The 19,613-nt window shown below is 43.1% G+C and overlaps 1 protein-coding gene across 2 annotated transcripts in view; it reads right to left on the reverse strand.

Moving 5' to 3' along the window:
• BACE2 (beta-site APP-cleaving enzyme 2) overlaps positions 1-19,613 on the reverse strand; it is a 166,526-nt gene that overhangs the window by 32,380 nt on the left and 114,533 nt on the right. The window contains exons 7-8 of one of the 2 annotated variants that reach the window (XM_006886708.1): positions 14,922-15,071; positions 5,849-6,017 (exon numbers count right to left, since the gene is read on the reverse strand). In XM_006886708.1, the coding sequence (XP_006886770.1) occupies positions 5,849-6,017; positions 14,922-15,071 (319 nt within the window). The remainder of the gene's footprint in view (positions 1-5,848; positions 6,018-14,921; positions 15,072-19,613) is intronic. The other variant, XM_006886709.1, reaches the window with a different exon arrangement.

Raw genomic sequence — 19,613 nt, forward strand, 5'->3', positions numbered from 1 at the left:
ACATGGGGTCACCATGAGTCTAAATCCACTCAGAAGCAAGTAAAGCTAACAACAACAACAACATAATGTTGAACATGCTTCATCAGAGCTTCCAGACTAAGATGAACTAGGAAGACTTTCAAAAATCATCCAGTAAAAACCTATGGATCACAAATGTCTGAATTTCAAAGGACCACGGAGATGGCACAGGACCTGATAGCATTTTGTCCTGTTGTGCATGGGTGACCAGAAGTTGAAGGTCCAACTTGACATGACCCATAAGCAGCTCACAGAAATATGAAGGTAAACATGCACAGTGAGCTCTGGTAGCAGAGCCAGTAGAGAGTTGTGCAATTAAGCCAAAAGCCACACTTCTCTGGCAGTTCAAATCCACCAGCAGCTCTGAGAGAACAATGGGCAGTCTCGTCCCACATGATTTACAGAAAACCCTCAGAAAACCCACTAGAGGATCAGCTCTAAGTTAGTTCCCACACTGTGGCTCCAAGCTTGAGTTTTTTTCAGTTGCACAGTAAGAGATATCTAAATCAAGGTTCTCATACCTTGCAGGAACACTAAAAATGTAGAGTAATAATTATGAGAAGAATAAACACCAATTTCAGGATAAAGATTGACTCTGGGAAAGTGGTGGGACTCTACATGTACTTGTCTGTGGTTTTTCTTTTTTTTAATTTCTAGGATAAACTTTTGGGAGAAAAAAGTATGAAATTGTTAGCACTCATTAAACCTGAAAGTTCTTCAGGAGTGTGATCTTAAAAAATATTTTAAATATTTTATAATTAAAATGAAATTCTTTTAAAAAGAAGAAAAAGAACAACAAAAAAACCCTCTGAGTATATATTCAATTTATCATGGTTCTACAGAGTGCAGTCTCCTTTAATTGCAGCCTTGAGGGTAAAGTAATTACTTTAATGGCTAAACAATTTGCACTGAAGAGAAGGCATACAGCAGTGGATATTCCCACAGCTGGTAAAATCAAATGTTTAAGTACCAAATATATATATATATTCCCCCCCCCCCAAAGGAACAAAAAACTTGTTGAATAAAACCTAACAAAGAATTCACCATGAAATGCAGGACAAAAGGTTGCCTTGCCTGGAAGTGCTTAAATATTAAACTATGGTATTTCCAACAGCAATTCTCTTAAGAAACATATGGTTATTAGGCTTTCTGCAGTATTAAGTAAAGTGGACGCTATAACGGCTGTTGCCATAGTAGCCTGTATTTTAATGGCATTTAACAAGAACAAAAATTGTGGGCAAAATTGCCTTAGTTCTTAGATTCTCTTGGTTTAAGTGAAAATATTCACAGCTGGGAAGTAGGGTTTCAAGAAGTATTTTTAATGCAACAGAGAAAAGGCTTACCTGATGGGCAGAAAGAGTTAATACTTGTCCAAAAAGACTAACAGTATTGCATGACTGACCAATGGAGAAAGTGGGAACCTATGGGTAGTATAAAAGGTTAAATGCTTGGCTGCTAACGAAAAGGCTGGCAGTTCAAACCTATGAAGAAAGGCCAGGCAATCTAGTTCTGAAAAATGAAACTCTACAAAATCATTGCTATTGAGTCAGAACTGACTCTTAGCTGATCCTCCAGTGGGTTTTCAGGAGGCTGTATGCCAAAGAGGAAAAGACTACCCGTTTTTCTGTCACAGAACCACTTCTGACACACGTGGGGCCACCATGAGTCAGTCAACTCCATGGCAGCTGGCTTTAGTTTAAGACATAAAGTGGAAACCTGAAAGATCCACTAATCAAGTAAGTCGGTATTGATACTTAAGAAGACATTATAACATACCAAATACAGACTCTGAGTTGAATGCTTTCATTTAAATATAAAATGAAATGGTCAAAGATTCCATGCAATTTTTCACCTCTTATATTTCTCTTCTTTTATTCTCCAAGTTGTTACTTAATTTTCCAGGAATTATACCATATTGAAACAAGCATATGAAGCATCACTTATTTGAAGCATTACATGCTTCATTTACCCGAATTTCCAATTTAAGATCATGATTTAGATATTGAAGAAATAACCAAAATCTCTCCCTTCCTGTTTCAGTAATCTCAGCTCACTTGGCATTTTGCCTATGGGCCTTCCTTTGGTTTCCCTTCCAATTCTTCAGGGGATTTGATCATTGTCCCCAAATCCATTCCTGTCAAGCGGATCTGGACTCATGGTAACCCTCCTCTGGGCTTCCAAGGCTGTAAATCTCTACAAAAGGACTGCCCATCTTTTTCTCCCATTGAGATGTTGGTGGATTTGAACCACTGACCTTTTGGTTAGCAGTGCAAAATGTAGTGCATTACACAAACAAGGCTCCTTTTCATCTCTGCAGCTTTCCTCCCAACTAAGGTGCTTTAATCAGTGCCCGCTGGTTAATTATCTGGACGGTCAGTAGAGCGTCCCGGCCTATCCTTCAAACTATCTCACACACAGGAACCTTTCCTTTCATCAAAGTCTTTTCCTTAAGTTCCACAAAAATATCCAGGTGCTGTTGAGTTGATGTGACTCCTAATGACTCCGTGACTGTCAGTGTCAAACTTGCTCTGTACGGTTTCTGATGGCTAGTTTTACAAGTGGAGCACGTGAACTTTCTTTCTAGATGCCTTTGGATGAACTTTCAATTTTTTTGTTAACAGCTATTTGCACCACTGGTTACACGATCATCTGGCATTTCACTATAAGCCCTTGTGGTTGTTGTTGTTATGTGCCATTGAGTTGCTTGTGACTCATAGCGACCCTATGTACAATAGCCCTAAACTCTGCTCTGTCCTGTAATCTCACTGCCTCTGACACACCCATCCCGATTACCCCAGTCACTGAATCAATCCACCTCATAGAGGGTCTTCCCCTCCTGCACTGTCCCTCCACCCTCCCAATCATGATGTCCCTCTCCAAGGTCCTGTCCCTCCTTACAACATGTCCAAAATATGTTAGACGAAGCCCCAGAATCCTTGCCTCCAAGGAGCAGCCTGGTTTAACTCTCTCTAGGATGAATCTGTTTGTTTTCTTGGCAGTCCATGGTACATTCAATACTCTTCTCCAGCATCACAGCTCAAAGGCATCAATTCTCCTTCTATCCTCCCTAGTCATTGTCCAACTCTCTGAGGCATAACAAGTGATTGCAAAGACCATAGCCTGTATCAGACGCACCTTATTATCCAGAGTGACACCATTGCTCTTCAGTACTTTAGAGAGGTCCCTAACAGTAGACTTTCCCATCGCAATACATTTTTTGATTTCCTGGCTACTGGTGCTAAGAGTGTTGACTGTGGAGCCAAGCAGACTAAAGTTGTTAACAATCTCAATCTCTTCACCATCCATCCTGATGCTACCAATTGGTCCAGTGGTGAGAATCTTTGTCTTCTTGACATTGAGCTTCAATCCATACTGAAGGCTACAGTCCTTGACCCTCTCCAACAGGTGCTTCAGGTCCTCCTCAGTTTCAGCAAGCAGGGTTGTGTCATCTGCATAAAGCAGATTATAACCCCTTACATTTTCTTTTGTTACTTTTCTATCATTAGCTCTTTCTCCTTGCCCTTACGATTACCACACCCAAAGGCCTATAAAAGTGCAGGAGTCTTTAGTTCAGGGATCACTTACCCCATACCTGAGCTCACCCACCTGACTTTTGCCTGGCATGATTTTCTGTTGCACCTCTTGATCCTTAGCTCTCTTTTAACTCTATACTTGCTTAATTTCCAGCCCTTTAACAGGCTACCAAGAAGACCCTGTATGCCACAAATGTTCAAGGGCTCAGCTTCTAAGAGAAAGGCTGGGGATTCAAATCGCTCAGTGGCACCTCAGGAGAAAGGCCTGGCGATCAGCTTCCAACAGGTGTCAGCCCTCCCAAGCCGTATGCAGCAGAATGACCCACTGCACACGTGGGGTCTTCAAGCGTCCACAGTGACTCAATAGCAACCATTTAGCATGCCACCACAGCAACTTTTGGACCTCATTCTGCTCCCAATTCCTAATCCAAACAGCCAAAATGATATTGACCTTTGAAATCCTATTTCTGAAATCTACAACTATACTTCCTCAATGCACACTCTTCTTCCTCTTGTCCCTGGCAATCCAATCACACACTCTCTGCTGTGACTTTTCTTTTACTTGCCAGCTTAGACTATTAGCGAGGAGCACCTAATCCTCCCATTTATACCAGGTGCTGTGGGAACACTTTCCACTTCAAACAAACTATTCAATCTGAAAGAGTCAAGTTCAAGGAGTTTAGCTACCTTGATCAGAATGTCAGTCTGGTAAATTATCAGGAGAGTCAGTACAGGGCTCCTGCCTGTCCTTCAACTATAGCTAAGCTGTAAGGCTTTCTCTTCCTTCAAATTAGTATTTCTTTTCCTTTGATTCCATAGAAAATCAGAGGCTATTAAGTTGACTTGACTCCTGTTGAATTAGACGCCTTCAGCCAGTTCTCAAAACTCCATGTTTCTCTAAAGACCTTCCCACTGCACAAGCTACATGTCAGAGCTTACGCTATTAGGTATCCCCACAACAAAGCTCAAGGAAAACTCTACCACGATGACAGGTCCCAGGGGAATTGGGAGAGCAGAATTGAATGCACAGTAAATGAACATAGTAATGTAGCAAGACAAGGGAAGGTCACCTGGGAAGAACTGAAAACAGGCCAATATGGCTACTGCAAATAGGACAAAGGTATGCATAAGTGTTGAAAAGGGGAAGGAGTAGGGGAGAAAAGGAGTAGATGAAGGCGGGAAAGGGTTAAAAACAAAACAAAACACCCTACTAGGGCGGGAGAGATGAGTGGACGGAAGGAGAGGAAGAGTGAAGGACTAGGCAGAGTGCATTGAGGATCTGATGAGAAGGGGTGGTAAAAGGCTATGACTATCAATTAATTAGTATTGCTCAATATTAATTATATTAAAAGAAACCACAATGTGTATGAATGACTGTATAAAACAATGTACATGAATGAAACACAGCGTGTATGAACAATTATATGCAAACCAATAAAAAAGGCAAGGGTAGAGGGAGGGGACAGGTTCCCTGGTTCCATCATTTAGGAGACTGAGAACGGCAGTAACAAGCATTCACTTTTTACTTCATAACGAAAATCTCTTTAATGAAAAATACATGGTTGTGTGCTGTTGAGCCGATTTTGACTCCCAGTGACCCTAGTGGACACAGTGAGGACTTCTAGTGGCGTCTTCGTAGGAAGTGGAGCTGCTGACCCAAAGGTGGAAACTCTGGCAATGCGAATCCACCAGCAGCTCCTCCCATGTGGTTAACAGCTTCCCAAAAACTCACTGGAGGATCAGCTCCAAGTCAATTCTGACTGGATGACAGTTTTAAAGGACAGAGTAGAACTTTTCCATTGTGTGATCCTTATGGAAGCAGATCTATAGGTCTTTTCTTTCACAGAACAATGATTGGGTTTTGAACTGCTGATCTTTCGATTAGCAACCCGAAGCTTAGCCAGGGCTCCACCACGGCTCCTTGGGGAAATATAGAGCCTATAAATGATTTTTCCTTGTTACATATTTTGTCTAAGTTGTCAAAAAACTACAATTTTCCATCAAGATACCTCAAAGGATTTTGACTTCTGGTCTGTAGATGCCATTTGACGTTTTACAGGATGGAACTATATATGATGACTAACATGAAGTGAGTATCAGACACTGGACTGGGAGTTTCAGTCAATCCTCTCAGCAATTCTCCAACCTATTTTTTTAGTCAGATGTTAATCAGTGATGATGGGCCCGAGCAGAACAATTCAATGGCCATTGATTGTCACCCAAAACTGCTTCCAAGTTAGCAGGTTTACCTGAAGTGCTCGTGGTAGGGATTCCCACACAAGACAGGAATCACTCACCTGCACAGGGACTGGTGGCGAAGCCCACCCTCTTCCGAGCTCTGTCAAAGATGACGTAAAAGCCCTCCATCACCGTAGCACCGATCACCAGCGCGTTCGCGGAAGGAGAGATGCCGAAGCGGTAGCACTCATAATTCAGGCCAGCTCCCAGCATGGGCTGGATGTAAAGCTGTTTGTGTACAAGAAGGAGCAGAGAAGGCAAGAATCAGGCAATGACATAAAATTATCGCAGTCACGATTATGCGCGGAACTCCATCCTTCCAGCCATCCTTCAGTTAGCAACGTAATGAGCACTTACTATGACTCAAACACCACGTCCTACAAGCTCAGCTCATTATTCAGTAATATAACGAGGAGTGTGATGTCCCTGTCCTCTAGAAGGTCCCATCCAAGATAAAGAGCCCACTAAGCACGGTGAGTCAGTGATCTAAGAGGCTCATCTCTTGGTAGCTTCGATCAGCTCATCACTCCTTTCTCTTTGAAACCTTCTTTCCTTGGCCTCGGAATGAGTAACATTTGTTTCATCCTCCCCACTCACTGGTTGTTATTTTTCAGGTATCTGTTTTGGACTAGTTTTGTTTTTAATTTATCGTATTTTTTTATGAAAGGGGCTGAGTAAAGAAGTGGCACAAGCATATAAAGTGCACAAGGTACATGGAAAACTAACTGGAAGGAGCTGCACAATTTGTAGAAACCACGTCCCACTTGTGTTAGGAAATGGTAAGCCCTGCAGGAGCCCTGCTGGAGCAATGGTTATGCACTCAGCTGCTAATGGAAAGGTCAGTGGTTCAAACCTAACCGGTGACTCCAAAGAAAAAAGGTTTGGTGATGTACTTCCATAAAAATTACAGCCTAGAAAACCCAAAGAGGCACTTCCACTCCTTCAGACGGGGTATCCTGGGTCCTGACAAATGACAACAAGAAGGGCGGTCACAGGTGTGTCTATGTGTAAGAGTACAAGTGTGGGCACAGGCGTGCGTGTACACACACCCCCCCCCCACACACCCATTCAGTTAATGGATTCAATGGTAAAACCCCAAGCAGTGCTCAAATGTGATGGAGAAGATGATGTTAATGCAGTTGGCTATCAAACAGGACACAATCTGAGCTGGCACCCTCAGTCTGTTCCTTCTGTATGTGTCTCAGTTGACGTCCAGTGAGAATTACAGACTGTAAATTCTGTAACACTGGGAAGTTTCAGAACTGCTAGATCTCAGAATAAACTGACTGCATTAAAACCAAAATAGCACAAATACAAAGGAGAGGTATTAAGGCTGAAATATTTACATTTCTATGGTGATATGAGTGGGGAAATAAGAATTTGTTTGGGAGTTGGAGCTGGGGGCTGTTTTTACAACAGACCAAGTAAGATTCAGTCTATGTGTTTGGAAAATAATGTTGAACTAGACAAAAATTAAAGGTCACACTGTCTGCCCTAACTTTTCTGTACTTGAGACCATTTGCCCATTGATGAACAGAAGGTACTAGGGAGGAGTTCTGCTTTAAAATGCTGGTGACAAGGGACATCCCTGACAGACTTAAATACTAGAAAGGGAATGTCCACATTGAATCATGGCTCTCTCCCAAAATATGGGGAAGCTATTCAATAATCCCTCAATGATCTGATAAACTGAAGAGTTGTAAAAGCTTTTAGGGTAGAATTTAACACCTTTTAATTCCATCACACCCTTGATCCATATAAGAGAAATTTCCCTAGAGTGTGGCCTGAAATATCTTTTATCCCACAAGAGATCACAGGGGAGGAAAGAGAGCTGAGAGGGGTGAACTCTCAGTGAACAAGAAAGGATGGCCAGGTGGGGAATGCATGCTCTGGTACTGAGGTCCCTGGAATGGGAAGCTTCTTGGCACAGGGAAAACCAAGACAGTGGAAATCTCTAAGTATTATCAGACATACAGATGCAGAAGGATTCATGGACATTCCTCCCAAACCAACAGAGAGAAAAAAAACAAACACTTCTAGATTTGGAATTTTACTCTTTTAAACTATAAGAAAATACATTTCAGTCAGCAAAAATAATTTACTTGTGGTATATCTGTTATAACAGATAACTATGCAATTAGGGACCTCTTCAAATTATTGAGGAGCAATGATGTCAGTATGAGGACTAAGGTGCATCTAATTCAGGGCATGGCCTTTCTGATCATTTGTTATGCATTTGAGAGCTGGACAGTGAATAAGAATGACAGAAGAAGAATTGAGCCTTTGAGCTGTGGTGTTGGAGAAGAGCGCTGAACATCGACCACCAGAAGAACAAACAAATACGTCTTGAAGAGGGTGCAGCCAGAGTGTTCTTTGGAGGCAAAGTTGGTGAGGCTTTGTCTCATTGATTTTGGGAATGTTGCTAGGAGGGGCTGTTCTTTGGAGAAGGACAATCATGTTGGGAAGGTTAAGGGTTGGAGAAGGAGAGGAAGACCTTTGACCAGGTGGATTGACACAGTGACTGCTTCAATGAGCTCCAGTGTGTCAGGAGGTACGAGGATGGCAGAGATAGGAGGAGGTTCAGATTTGTTGCTGATAGTGTCACAATGGATCATGCTAGACTCAACAGCACTTAACAACAAGATAACTAAGATGGGGATTCAGAGAGGCAGAGTAGAGAGATGATTCCTCTCAGAGTCTTTCCTGAAGGAATTGTTGGAGGCACATAGAGCTTATAAGGTTCTCATTAACTTCTTGTTAATGTCCTTTTTTAAAAAATTACTATATATATTGGTTTATATACAAAGTTCATAAAGCTCATATACATTGTGGGAGGTTCCTTTTCCAGTTCATAAGCATATACATTGTGGGACTGGTGAAGGAAAGGGGAAAGGTCCAGTGTCAATGTCCTTTTAAGAACAAGGCTGTTGCTGATGTTAGCTGTCATCAAGTGTGCTCTTAACTTGGGGTGATTCCACACTGTGGATAAGACCACTGTGACCCACAGTGAAAATCAGTTACCAGGCCTTTTTTTCTAGTCTGTATTCATCTAGAAACTGTTCAGCACCACACAAGACATGTGGGTGGTGGTGGTGCACTAGGTTCTTTGGTTGGGAAATAAACCCAGGTTTCGGCATGAACGAGGAGGATTCTACTACTGAACCATCATTGCCCTCTATCTTCAACAGGCCGCAGAAAGTTAATGAGATGAGATGTAGGAAAACAGAGGGGAAAGCATATGTGTTGAAAGTGAAAATGTGAACATGTCAACCAAAACCCACAACCTTAAAAGTGATAGAAGAATTATTTTACAAAGGTATGCAAATGAAGTAAGACCTTGCAAATCAGCCCTCTTTATAACTCTGGCTCTCTGAGGGCTGGGTGCTAAAAGCCACTAGAGATTCCATGGTGGCCCTTCAGCCTTGATGGTCATCACCTGCCTTGCATGTAATAGACTTTTTTCCCCATGGACGTCTGCTTTTTCCTCTTATTTCTTTAAGCCCCCTGCCTCTGCTTAGCAACCTTCATGCCATTTATTTACATAATCATCCTGTCTTCAAGCTGGGGTCTGACTTCAGTTACAAACCACGTTGATGAAATAATGTTCACATTTCACTATTAGACTGGCCAGAATTTTATCACTGTAAGTACATTATTTTAAAGGTGCCAGAGACATATCAGTCTGTGCAGGGCTATTCAGTCAAGGATACTGCAGTCTTTAGAAACTGTCTCTGGTAAGTATTATTATTTCTTCTTTATAGTTAACACAGAGACAGACACAGAGAGGGCTAAGTGATTTGCTCAAAGATACAGGGAGAGTCAAGGGCAGTGTTGAGCATAACTCAAGCCTCTTGCAGACAACCATACGTATCCTCTGCTGGCCAAGCTCCTTGGGAAGTCTTCAGTCTTCCATGCTATATATCTCCATTACAGGAGTATACATCGACACCCGCAAAATGGAAAAATAAGAACAGGTAACATCATTTACTGTTTTCTTTTGAAAGTATTGCTCCTTCTCAACACCCAAGTAGAAGCCCTTTATCCTAAATCCTTCCAATTATAACAAATACGTATTAATTAGTGCATCCCATAAGAGTAATTAAGCACCTATCTTCTACTGCCAATAGTGTTGGGCAATGTGCTATGGATTGATTGTGTCAATATGGGTTGGATATGTGTTTGGCTATTGTTATTAATCATTAGTTGTTGTTGGTGTGTGCTGTGGAGACAGAGCTGACTCATAGCAGACCCTTTGGCGAGTTTTCAGAAGCAATAAATCATCAGAGGCAGTAAACTGCATGGGAGGAGACTGCCCATCCTTGTCTCATGGAGTGGCTCAGGGATTCAAATGGCCTGCCTTTTGAGATTGCAGTGGCATTTCTTAGCACTAGGCCACCAGAGCTCCCTCATCATTGTTTCTGTGTACTGTCAAGTTGGAACCAACTCATGGCTGACCCCTCCAGCAGGTTTTCAGAGGCAGTTAATTGCACAGGAGGAGATTGCCCATCCTTCTCCAACAGAGCAGCTGGTGGATTTGAACCAGCAGCCTTTGGAATTGAAGTACAGCTTCTTGCCACTAGGCCACCAGAGCTCCCTAATCATTGTTGTTGTTGTTAAGCCCTGTTGAGTCGTAGGTGAGTCATAGCGACTCTATGAATGAAAATTCTCGACACTTGCGTGACTTCCATCCTCTCTCCAGGTTCATAGGGTTTCCGGAGCCAAGCTTTTCGGAAGTGGATGCCACTCCGCCTTCTAAGCTTGTTTTAATGGGGGAGCTCCACCAAACACTGTCCACCATGGGTAACTGTTATCGCATTTGACACATCAGTGTCACAGTATTCAGCTTCACAGCAACCACAAGTTACCTCTGTATGGCAAGTGGACATACCAGGGCTATACGGCCTAGAAGAATGTTTGACTTATCATTGGTTGCTATTGTTGTTGTTTGTTGTTGTTATGTGCCGTCGAGTCACTTGTGACTCATAGCGATCCTATGTACAACAGCCCTAAACTCCGCTCTGTCCTGTGCCAATCACACCATCTCCGATACACCTATCCTGATTACCCCAGTCACTGAATCAATCCACCTTATAGGTGGCCTTCCCCTTCTGCACTGTCCCTCCACCTTACCAAGCATGATGTCCCTCTCCAAGGACCAGTCCTTCCTTACAACATGTCCAAAGTATATTAGATGGAGCCTCAGAATCGTTGCCTCCAAGAAGCTGCCTGGTTTAGCCCTCTCCAGGATGAATCTGTTTGTTTTCCTAGCAGTCCATGGTACCCTCAATACTCTTCTCCAGCACCACAGCTCAAAGGTATCAATTCTCCTTCTATCCTCCTTGGTCATTGTCCAACTCTCTAATGCATAACAAGTGATAGCAAAGACCACGGCCTGTATCAGACGCACCTTAGTCTCCAGGGAGACACCATTGCTCTTCAGTACTGGTTATTTTATAACTTGTCACTATCAAATCAATGACACCCTATGCTCTAGAGTAGAACTTCTCCACTGGTTTTTCCTGGCTGTAATTTGTATGAAAGCAGATCATCAAGTCTAGAAAACTTTATGACTAGGAAGCTCTTTGGCCTAGTGGTAAAAAGCTGTGTTGCAATCCGAACCAGACTGTGGTTCAAACCACCCTGTAGCTCCCCCGGGGAACAACCCCATCCACCCACAAGGTCAAAACCCACAAGGTCAAAAGAGCTAAAAAAAAAAGAAAACTTTATGAAGCAGTTCTACAGGTCACTGTGAATTAAAGATTGACTGGATGGCACCCAGCAACAATAATCCAGGCCTACAGATGTGCATGGCTGAATGGGTTCCAGACATTAACTTTTAAGTTAGTGTTCAAACATGGATCATTTGTGGCTGCCGTGGCTCTGTCAATAGTAACAACCAAGTTAATAAAACATGCCGGAATCCTAACCCTTCATCAGTGTGTGCAGTGTCTTATGATGTAGTCACCTTCCATATGCAGTCTAACGCTGTCAGTGAGACCACACATCTGTGCAGGGTCCCGAACCTCGTCACCTGACTTCTCAAAAAAGAACAAATTAGACATAGAACTAAGCACAAAGCCAGAAGACACATGGATGCCACCGAGACTCAAGGAATGACGGGGTTAAAAAAGCTGAAAGAGGCAGGAAAAAAAATTCCTGTAGCGCCAACAGAATCTTCCCCTAGAGCAACACTTTGAATTCAGATTTCTAGCTTCCTAACTGTGTGAAAATAAATTCCTGTTCTTTAAAGCCACCCAGCTGCCTAGTTCTGTTAGAGCAGAACTAGTAGACTAAGAATCGTATGAAGGAAGGATCATTTTTTAAATTCATGGTTCTCATCTCTGATTTAAGTGGAAAAAAAATAAAATCCAACAAAACACCCAAACACAGAAGTCAAATGAAAAAGGCAACAATATAAATAGAACTTAAAGGTACAATTCCATGCAGACGAGTGGCCTGGGAGGGACGCATTGGGAGTCTGAAGAACAAGTTCACCAGTAGGTTATTCTGCTTAGCAAAAGTTTCACAAACTGGGGCATGCTCAAGGGGGAGAATGTGGGTACAAAGATGAACAAAGAGGAGGAGGCGCTTCCAGTATGTGGGTGGGAGAAGCAATGGGGGCTGCGGAGTATCAATGATCAAGGCTGAAGAGCAAGGGAGAGTCCAGGAACACAGGTTCCTCAAAATCATATTGGGAAATGTATTGCTGTGAGATGTCAGCCCAATGCACATGTATACCTATGTTTACTGCAGCTTTGTTCACAATAGCAAAGAGTTGGAAACAACCCAAGTGGATAGAGACAAATGGATAGAGAAGCTGTGGTATATTCACATAATGGAATACTAAGCTGCACTGAAAAACAAGGAACTCATGCAATATTATTCAAAATGGGTAACCCTGGTGACATTATGCGGAGCAAAATATCTCAGTCACAAAAGGACATATACTGGATGATGCCATTGTTGTAAAACAGGACTGACATCGGGGTTGGGGGGAGACTGAGAAAGAGGGGATAAATAGTGTATACTGCATTGAAACAGATGAGGGAGAAAACTGTTTTAAAGGGATATATTATTAGGTATTATTGTCATGACAGGAGTCGAGAACAAAGGCTGCATAGTGGAGTGGACCTGGGGAGAGGGATTGTATAACAATTAAAGAATTTTTCTTTTACTTTTCAAAGAGAAGAGCAAACTGGGGGGGAGGGGTGGGGAGGGAGAAAAGTACAACTATGAATGAATGGAAACCCTAAGTCTCTCTAAACTTTCATTATAATTAATAATAATAATTTAAAAAATCATGTTGGAAAATGTATTGCTGTGAGTCGTCATCATGTCAGCCCAATACACAATGGAGTGAGAGGCCACTCAGTTCTGAACCATGCCCATGTCTGTTGTGGACTGGGCTGTTGTGCTCTGCAGGGTTTTCAATGGCTAACTCTTGGAAGAAGATCACCAGGCCTTTCTTCCTAGTTCTTCTCTGCTTGGATGCTCCACTGAAACCTGTGTGGCATCATACCAACACAGTCTTGTTGATAAACATGGTGGCTGTACATGAGATGTAGCAGCTGGGAATCAAACCCAGGCCTGCTTCATGGAAGGAGAGAAATCTGTTTCTGACCCACCATGGTCAGGAAATGTAGCTTCCAGTGTTTAAATTGTTGGGACTCAAGTGCTCCCAGTGGGGAAGAGTGAGATGAAAGCTGTGATATAGGAAGAAAAGTTCAGTCATGCTTTATAAAGAAGAGTCCTGGGGCTTGGGAAGTGTGAAGCCCTCTCTGGAGGTTAGTGGGGTGGTGGGGTGGTGAGGAGCAGAATAGAGCTAAGTGACAGGAACAGGAAGCAGTGAAACAACAAAAGAAGACAGAACATGGCATATTTAACTAGACATTCAGGATGAGGAGTCAATGATGCCATTATCTCTCTGACAACTGGGCTTTATCATTATTAATAATTTAAATCAACTACTATTTAGCCAATTCCAACTTGCAGTGACCCTATAGGACAGAGCAGAGCTATACTCTAGGGTTTCCAAGACTGTAGACTTTCACACTGTCTCATCTTTCTCCACCCTCACCTTTTAGAGTGGTTGTTTGGTGGGTAGCAGACAAGTGATTAACCACTGAGTCAGCAAGGCTCTTTTATCATTACACGGGAAACTAAAGATAGGGTATTGTGGTAGATAGCTGGAAAATTGCCTCCCTAGTTCCTTTGCCTTTTGCAATAGGACCGCAAGTCTTCACTGAGAGCTAAAACCAAACCTGTGGGAGTAGAGTCAATTCCAGCTCATAGTAACCCTCTATCAGGCTTCTCTAAATCTTTATTGGAGACTGGGGAGCAGCTGGTGGATTCAAACCACCAACATTTTTCATTAGCAACTCAACATGTAATGTGCTATGTCACCTGGACTTGTTTAGTCACTGAGAGAAGGAGTCTAGTTCTCGCTCCAAGGACCACGGCTGGGTAGCATATTGAAAGTGGGTGGCAGTTTGGAGTCTAGACTCTAAGAGCCTTTGTGTGCTTTTCTCTTGGAGCACTGACTCACCTGGTGGATGAGGAAATATGTGTCTGACACCACATTGTCCCAGACACCAAATATGTGAGGGTGGCTATCCTAGATCATCCAGCTCTGAAATATTCCCTCTTCCAGGTCTCAGCTCAGATGCCATTTCACCCAGCACATGATGCTACTGATAGATTTCCATGTACCTTTCTCTCCTCTTACATGTAATGTTGTATCTGAGTAACTTCTGTTTCCTACATTAGAATCTGAGTACCCCAAGACCAGAGTTCTGCAGACTGCCCCCACTGTAGTCCTAACATCTAGAACACAGTACTCAGATTACTCAGATAACTGTCAGCTGATCACAGACCCACCCACGGGCAAGCCAGCCAAGATCAGCCAGTCCTAGCAGAGCTCAGTTCATCTATCCAACTGACCTAGACTCATGAGCAGCAATAAATGTAAGCTGTTTCAAGCTACTGAGTTCTGTTTAATTGTTACACAACACTACTGTGGCAACAATTTATGTATCTATTACCTATGCAGTACCTACTACCTGTGCCACATGTGGGAAACCTACACTTTTCCAATTATGTTCAAGAGAGGAAAATAAAAGTTCAAGCCTGTACCTGTGGCAGGATAGTTATGCGGAATGATTGGCTGGAGTTCTCGTCTCTCAGGTAGATGGAGATTTTAGGAAAGTAAGACCAAGGTGTTTCGGAATTAGTCCAGCATGCCAGCTGGGCCCCTGTCCAGAAGCCGTCAGAGAATTCTGGAATCTAGACAAAAAGAGATCATGGGAAAAACAATGACAAGTCTGGCACATTAGAGGAACAGCTCCTGGCCTCGCCAGACGCCCACAGGGCTAAACAATGTTTCATTTGGACTGAGTTGCAGAGACATCGATGCTCTGGAAGAGTGCTGGCAATAACAAAGTAATGATTATGAACAGGGCTAGACCCTGTGTAGCACTCACCAGTATCCCGTGCTGTTAGAAGTTTTACATGCCCACAACACCCCATCACTGCCATCACATTATCATCTCCACTGTATAGAGGGGAAACTGAGGCATGGGGGTGAGTCAGGTGGCCCACAGTCACACAGTACATGGCCCTTAGAATAATGAACAAATCCTCCATTTGGCCCATAAAGCCCTTTCAAGCATGACCTTACCTCCGAATCCCAAGAGCCCAGCAATTCCTCCAAGGCAGAGCCCCATGTGTGGTCCCCTCTGTCCAGAACAGACTTTTAGCAGAGGGTCACCAGGTCTCTCTTCTGAGGCACCTCTGAGTATGTCTGATCCTGCAAACTCTGGGGTAGCAGTTCAATGCTTAACTGCTTGTGCTACCCCAGAACGCCAAACCATCAATACCACCTTTTCATTCTCTTTCTCAACATTGAGGAATCCAGGGGCGTAGACTGTAGAGAGTTGTGTCGCTAAATGAAAGGAGACGCAGGTGGTTCAAATCCATCAGCAGCCTCAAAAGACCAAGATGCACAACCTCCTCCCTTGTTATTCTGTGGAGTTCTAAAAAAACTGGAGGGTCAGCCCTGAGTTGATTTAGCCTGGAGGGTAATGGGTGTGATTCACTCTAAAGCCAGCTCTCCCACTCGCTAGAAAGGTAACCCAAGTCAAGATAGAGAGATCTCTTGAATAAACCTAGCAGATAAAAGAGCAAACACCTCTTTGGTCAACATTTTAAGAAAGACAATACACCCTTGTTGGGTTCCCCTCCTCACGAGCCCTGCCCAAAACAAATAACCTGCCCTCCATGGAGTTTCTCCTTCCTGACTCAGGCAGCAGCTGAAATCAGAGGATAAATTTAGATAAGGCAAACAAATTTCATCATCTCATTCTTTGTACCTCGTGGCTTTCTTACACAGTAGCAGTCACTGCAGAAACACATGTTTGATGAACTCAGAAGTGTGAAAAAATGAGAGTCACCCCCCCTACTCCAGTCCTTCTTTCTCAGGGCTTCTGGGAGGCCCTTCCAGGAGGGAGGCAGACTCTGGGGTGTGGCCAACCACTGGTCCCATTCATATCCTTGGGACAACTTAGAAAGTCAAGCTTAAAGGTGCTCATGTTAATTTGACTAAGGATGTTTGTATGATTTAAGAAATTAACACATTGCTCCTTATTTTAGCTTGATCTGATTTTCAGCATGCATTCTAAATCTGTTGCATGCCATCGACTTCGTTCTGACTCATAGCAACCCTGTGGGTCCGTGGTTTGAAAGCACCAGCCATTCTAGAAAAAAAATCAACAAAACTAAAACAGACCTAGTTAACCGCACCTATAGAGATAATAGGCTAGGAAGCCCTATAAAACAGCTCTTCTCTGTCATACTCGGCTGCTGAGATTTGAAATCTAAGGTACTAAGAACATTTAACTGCTGTGTGTTCTGACTAAGCAGCTATTGGGGAAGATGGGGCTTTGCACTGCTTTCTGACTGGAGATCTGTGTGCCAATAAGTGTCCAGGTCCTTTCTTTTGCATCTCCCTCTGTGGGGAGCTCTGGTGATATAGTCTGTAGCAAGTGGTGCTGTTAACCCAAGTCCATATGTCTCTAGTGGTTCAAATTCAGCAGTAACTCCAAAGGAGAAAGATGACCAATAACCTCTTTTTACAATTTGTTGTTGTGAACTGTTGAGTCGAAACCGACTCATAGCTGACCATCTGGTGGATTTTCAAAGGCAATGAAATTGCCTGGCAGGAGATTGCCCGTCTTTACCTTGTGAACCATCTGGTGGATTTGAACCATTTTATAATCTAATCTTGGAAATGTGCTGGAGGGTGGAGCTAGGAGTTGGAGTAAAATGGACCCCAGGCTGGACCAGTAATTTGTCTGCTGCTAGAGAGCTCTGGTTGTGAGGAAGATGGACAATCTCCCGCAGAGTTTAAAGCCTGGGAAAACAAGTTACAGGGTCCTGTGAGTCAGTTCCAATTCAACAACATGTAACAACAATTTGTTACAGTGGTTGTAGATTTCTGAGGCCTGGGTTCTGGAGAGACAAAAGCCCTCTCTTCAAAGCCCTCTCCTGCCAGGGTTTCGAACATCTCTGTGATAGCCAGTAATGAGCAATGTACCTGACAACGTAAATAGCAAACCAGGGAAAAAAATTAAGTCTTTCAAAGTAAACAAACCAAAAATGTTTTTGGTCTTCATCTAAACTGCTAAGATCTGAATTCTGTAAAAGAATGGGATTATCCAGGAGGTAGAGGCAACTAGCAAATACTTTAAGGCTTTGCTTTTGATACATGATTTAAAATGCTGGTGGAGCACAGTACCTTTAGGGATATAGATGATGACATTTCCAGTGTGACCCCCACTGCTTTGGGGGCCAGATGGGATCACATTTATTTAGTCCAGTTGCCAGCATTTAGGAGCTGGGTGCCGGCGGAAGAGTTCCATATCCCCTCAGGGTTTAGTGAGGGTTTAGGTTAAGTGCCCCACATATAGTAGACATGCAGCAAAGAGAAGCTCTATTCATTGCCCAATCCTCAGTACTACCTCTATTTGATTGGCTGTGACACAAATGTTTCTTTTGGATGTCTGAGTGTTTTCATGAGCATCTATTCATTTATGGTCAATTCTTGCTACAGCACCAAAAATGAGTGTTTCCTGTACAAAGTCTTTACCTAGTACTTCTTGTTGTTAGGTGCTGTCAAGTCAAATATGATTCATAGTGACACTATGAACAACGGATCTGAACTTTGTCCTATCCTGTGCCATCCTCACACTTCCTGACACATTAGAGCCTATTGCAGCAGTCACTGTGTCAGTCCACCTGGTTGAGGGTCTTCCGCTCCTCTGCCAACACTCCACCTATCCCAGCATCATATCCCTCTCCATGGAATAGAAACATGCCTGAAGCATACGAATCCTCATCATGTTTGCCTTTGAAAAGCACTCTGGGTGCACCCTTTCCAAGACATATTTGTTTGTTCTTTTAGCTATCCATGGGATGTTCAGTGCTCTACTCCAACACCACAGCTCAAAGGCGTCAATTCTTCTTTTGTCATCCGTATACATTGCCCAGCTCTCAGATGGACATAACAAGTGATTAGAAAGATTGTGGCCTGGATCAGATGCACCTTAGTCTTCAAACTGACATCATTACTCCTCAATAATTTAGAGAGGTCCCTAACTGCAGATTTTCCCAGTGCAATACATCTCCTGATTTCCTGACTGCTGGTACCAAGAGTATTAATATGGATCCAAGTAAGAAGAGGCTGTCGACAGTTTCAATCTTTTCTCCATCCATCATGATGTTGCCTACCAGTCCAATGGTAAGAATCTTTGTTTTCTTGACTCTGAGATGTAATCCATACCAGAGGGTGCATTCTTTCAAGTCTTCCTCACATTCAGTAAGCAAGGTTGTGTCATCTGCATTACGCAGGTTATTGATGGCCTCCCTCTGATCCTGAAGTCACTTGTGAGTGGTGGTGGTACACTGGTTAAACACATGACTATTAAGCCAAAGTTCAGTGGTTCAAACCTACCAGACATTCTGAGGAAAATAAAATGTGACAATCTGTTACCTACCGTAAAGATGACAAGTCTTAGAAACTCTGTAAGTCATACAGTGTCATTATGAGTCAGAATCAACTTGACAGCAATAGGTGCCATGGGCTGAGGGGGGCAGTGATGGGTTAGTGATAGACATCTCCACTTCCATGTGGGAGATGCTGTCCAGTTCTTGGTCAATAAACCTCTTGGACACATCTGTAGGAGGAAGGCAAGAATATTGCTATGATGCTGAACAGATTTCAGGTGGGCTTCCAGACAGATGAGGAAGAAAGGCCTCGTGACCTACTTCCCCAAACCAGCCAATAAAAACCCTAAAGATGACAATGGTCTGATCCACAACCAACCATAAAGACGACACAGGATCGGATGGCATTTCTTTCTTGGTAGATGGGGCTGACCTGACGCAGGAGGGCTGAATTGATGGCAGCTAAAACGGAAAAAAAAACCCGTGAAGGCTGATTGTTCAACTCCTCTGTAGGGATGGCTGTGTTCAAAGACTAACTGATAGGAAATGTCACAGCAGTTGCTTGTTACAGACTCTTCAGGGATGCCAGGAAGTGGAAAGTGAGAGTGGACTTTTGGTTGTCCAGAAAAAAAATTTAAAAGTCCAATACTGTACCAGAGGAATGTATATCTGTGTTTCATTGACTATGCAAAGGCATTTGACTGTGTGGATCATAACAAACTGTGGTTGACTCTGAGAAGAATGGGAATCCCAGAACACTTGATCGTGCTAATGAGAAACTTATACTTGGACCAGGAGGCAGTCGTCAGAACAGAGCAAGAGAAC

The sequence above is a fragment of the Elephantulus edwardii genome, unplaced genomic scaffold (assembly GCF_000299155.1).
Source record: "Elephantulus edwardii isolate Elephantulus edwardi_28Jun2011 unplaced genomic scaffold, EleEdw1.0 scaffold00051, whole genome shotgun sequence".
In the NCBI taxonomy this organism is placed as follows: domain Eukaryota; kingdom Metazoa; phylum Chordata; class Mammalia; order Macroscelidea; family Macroscelididae; genus Elephantulus; species Elephantulus edwardii.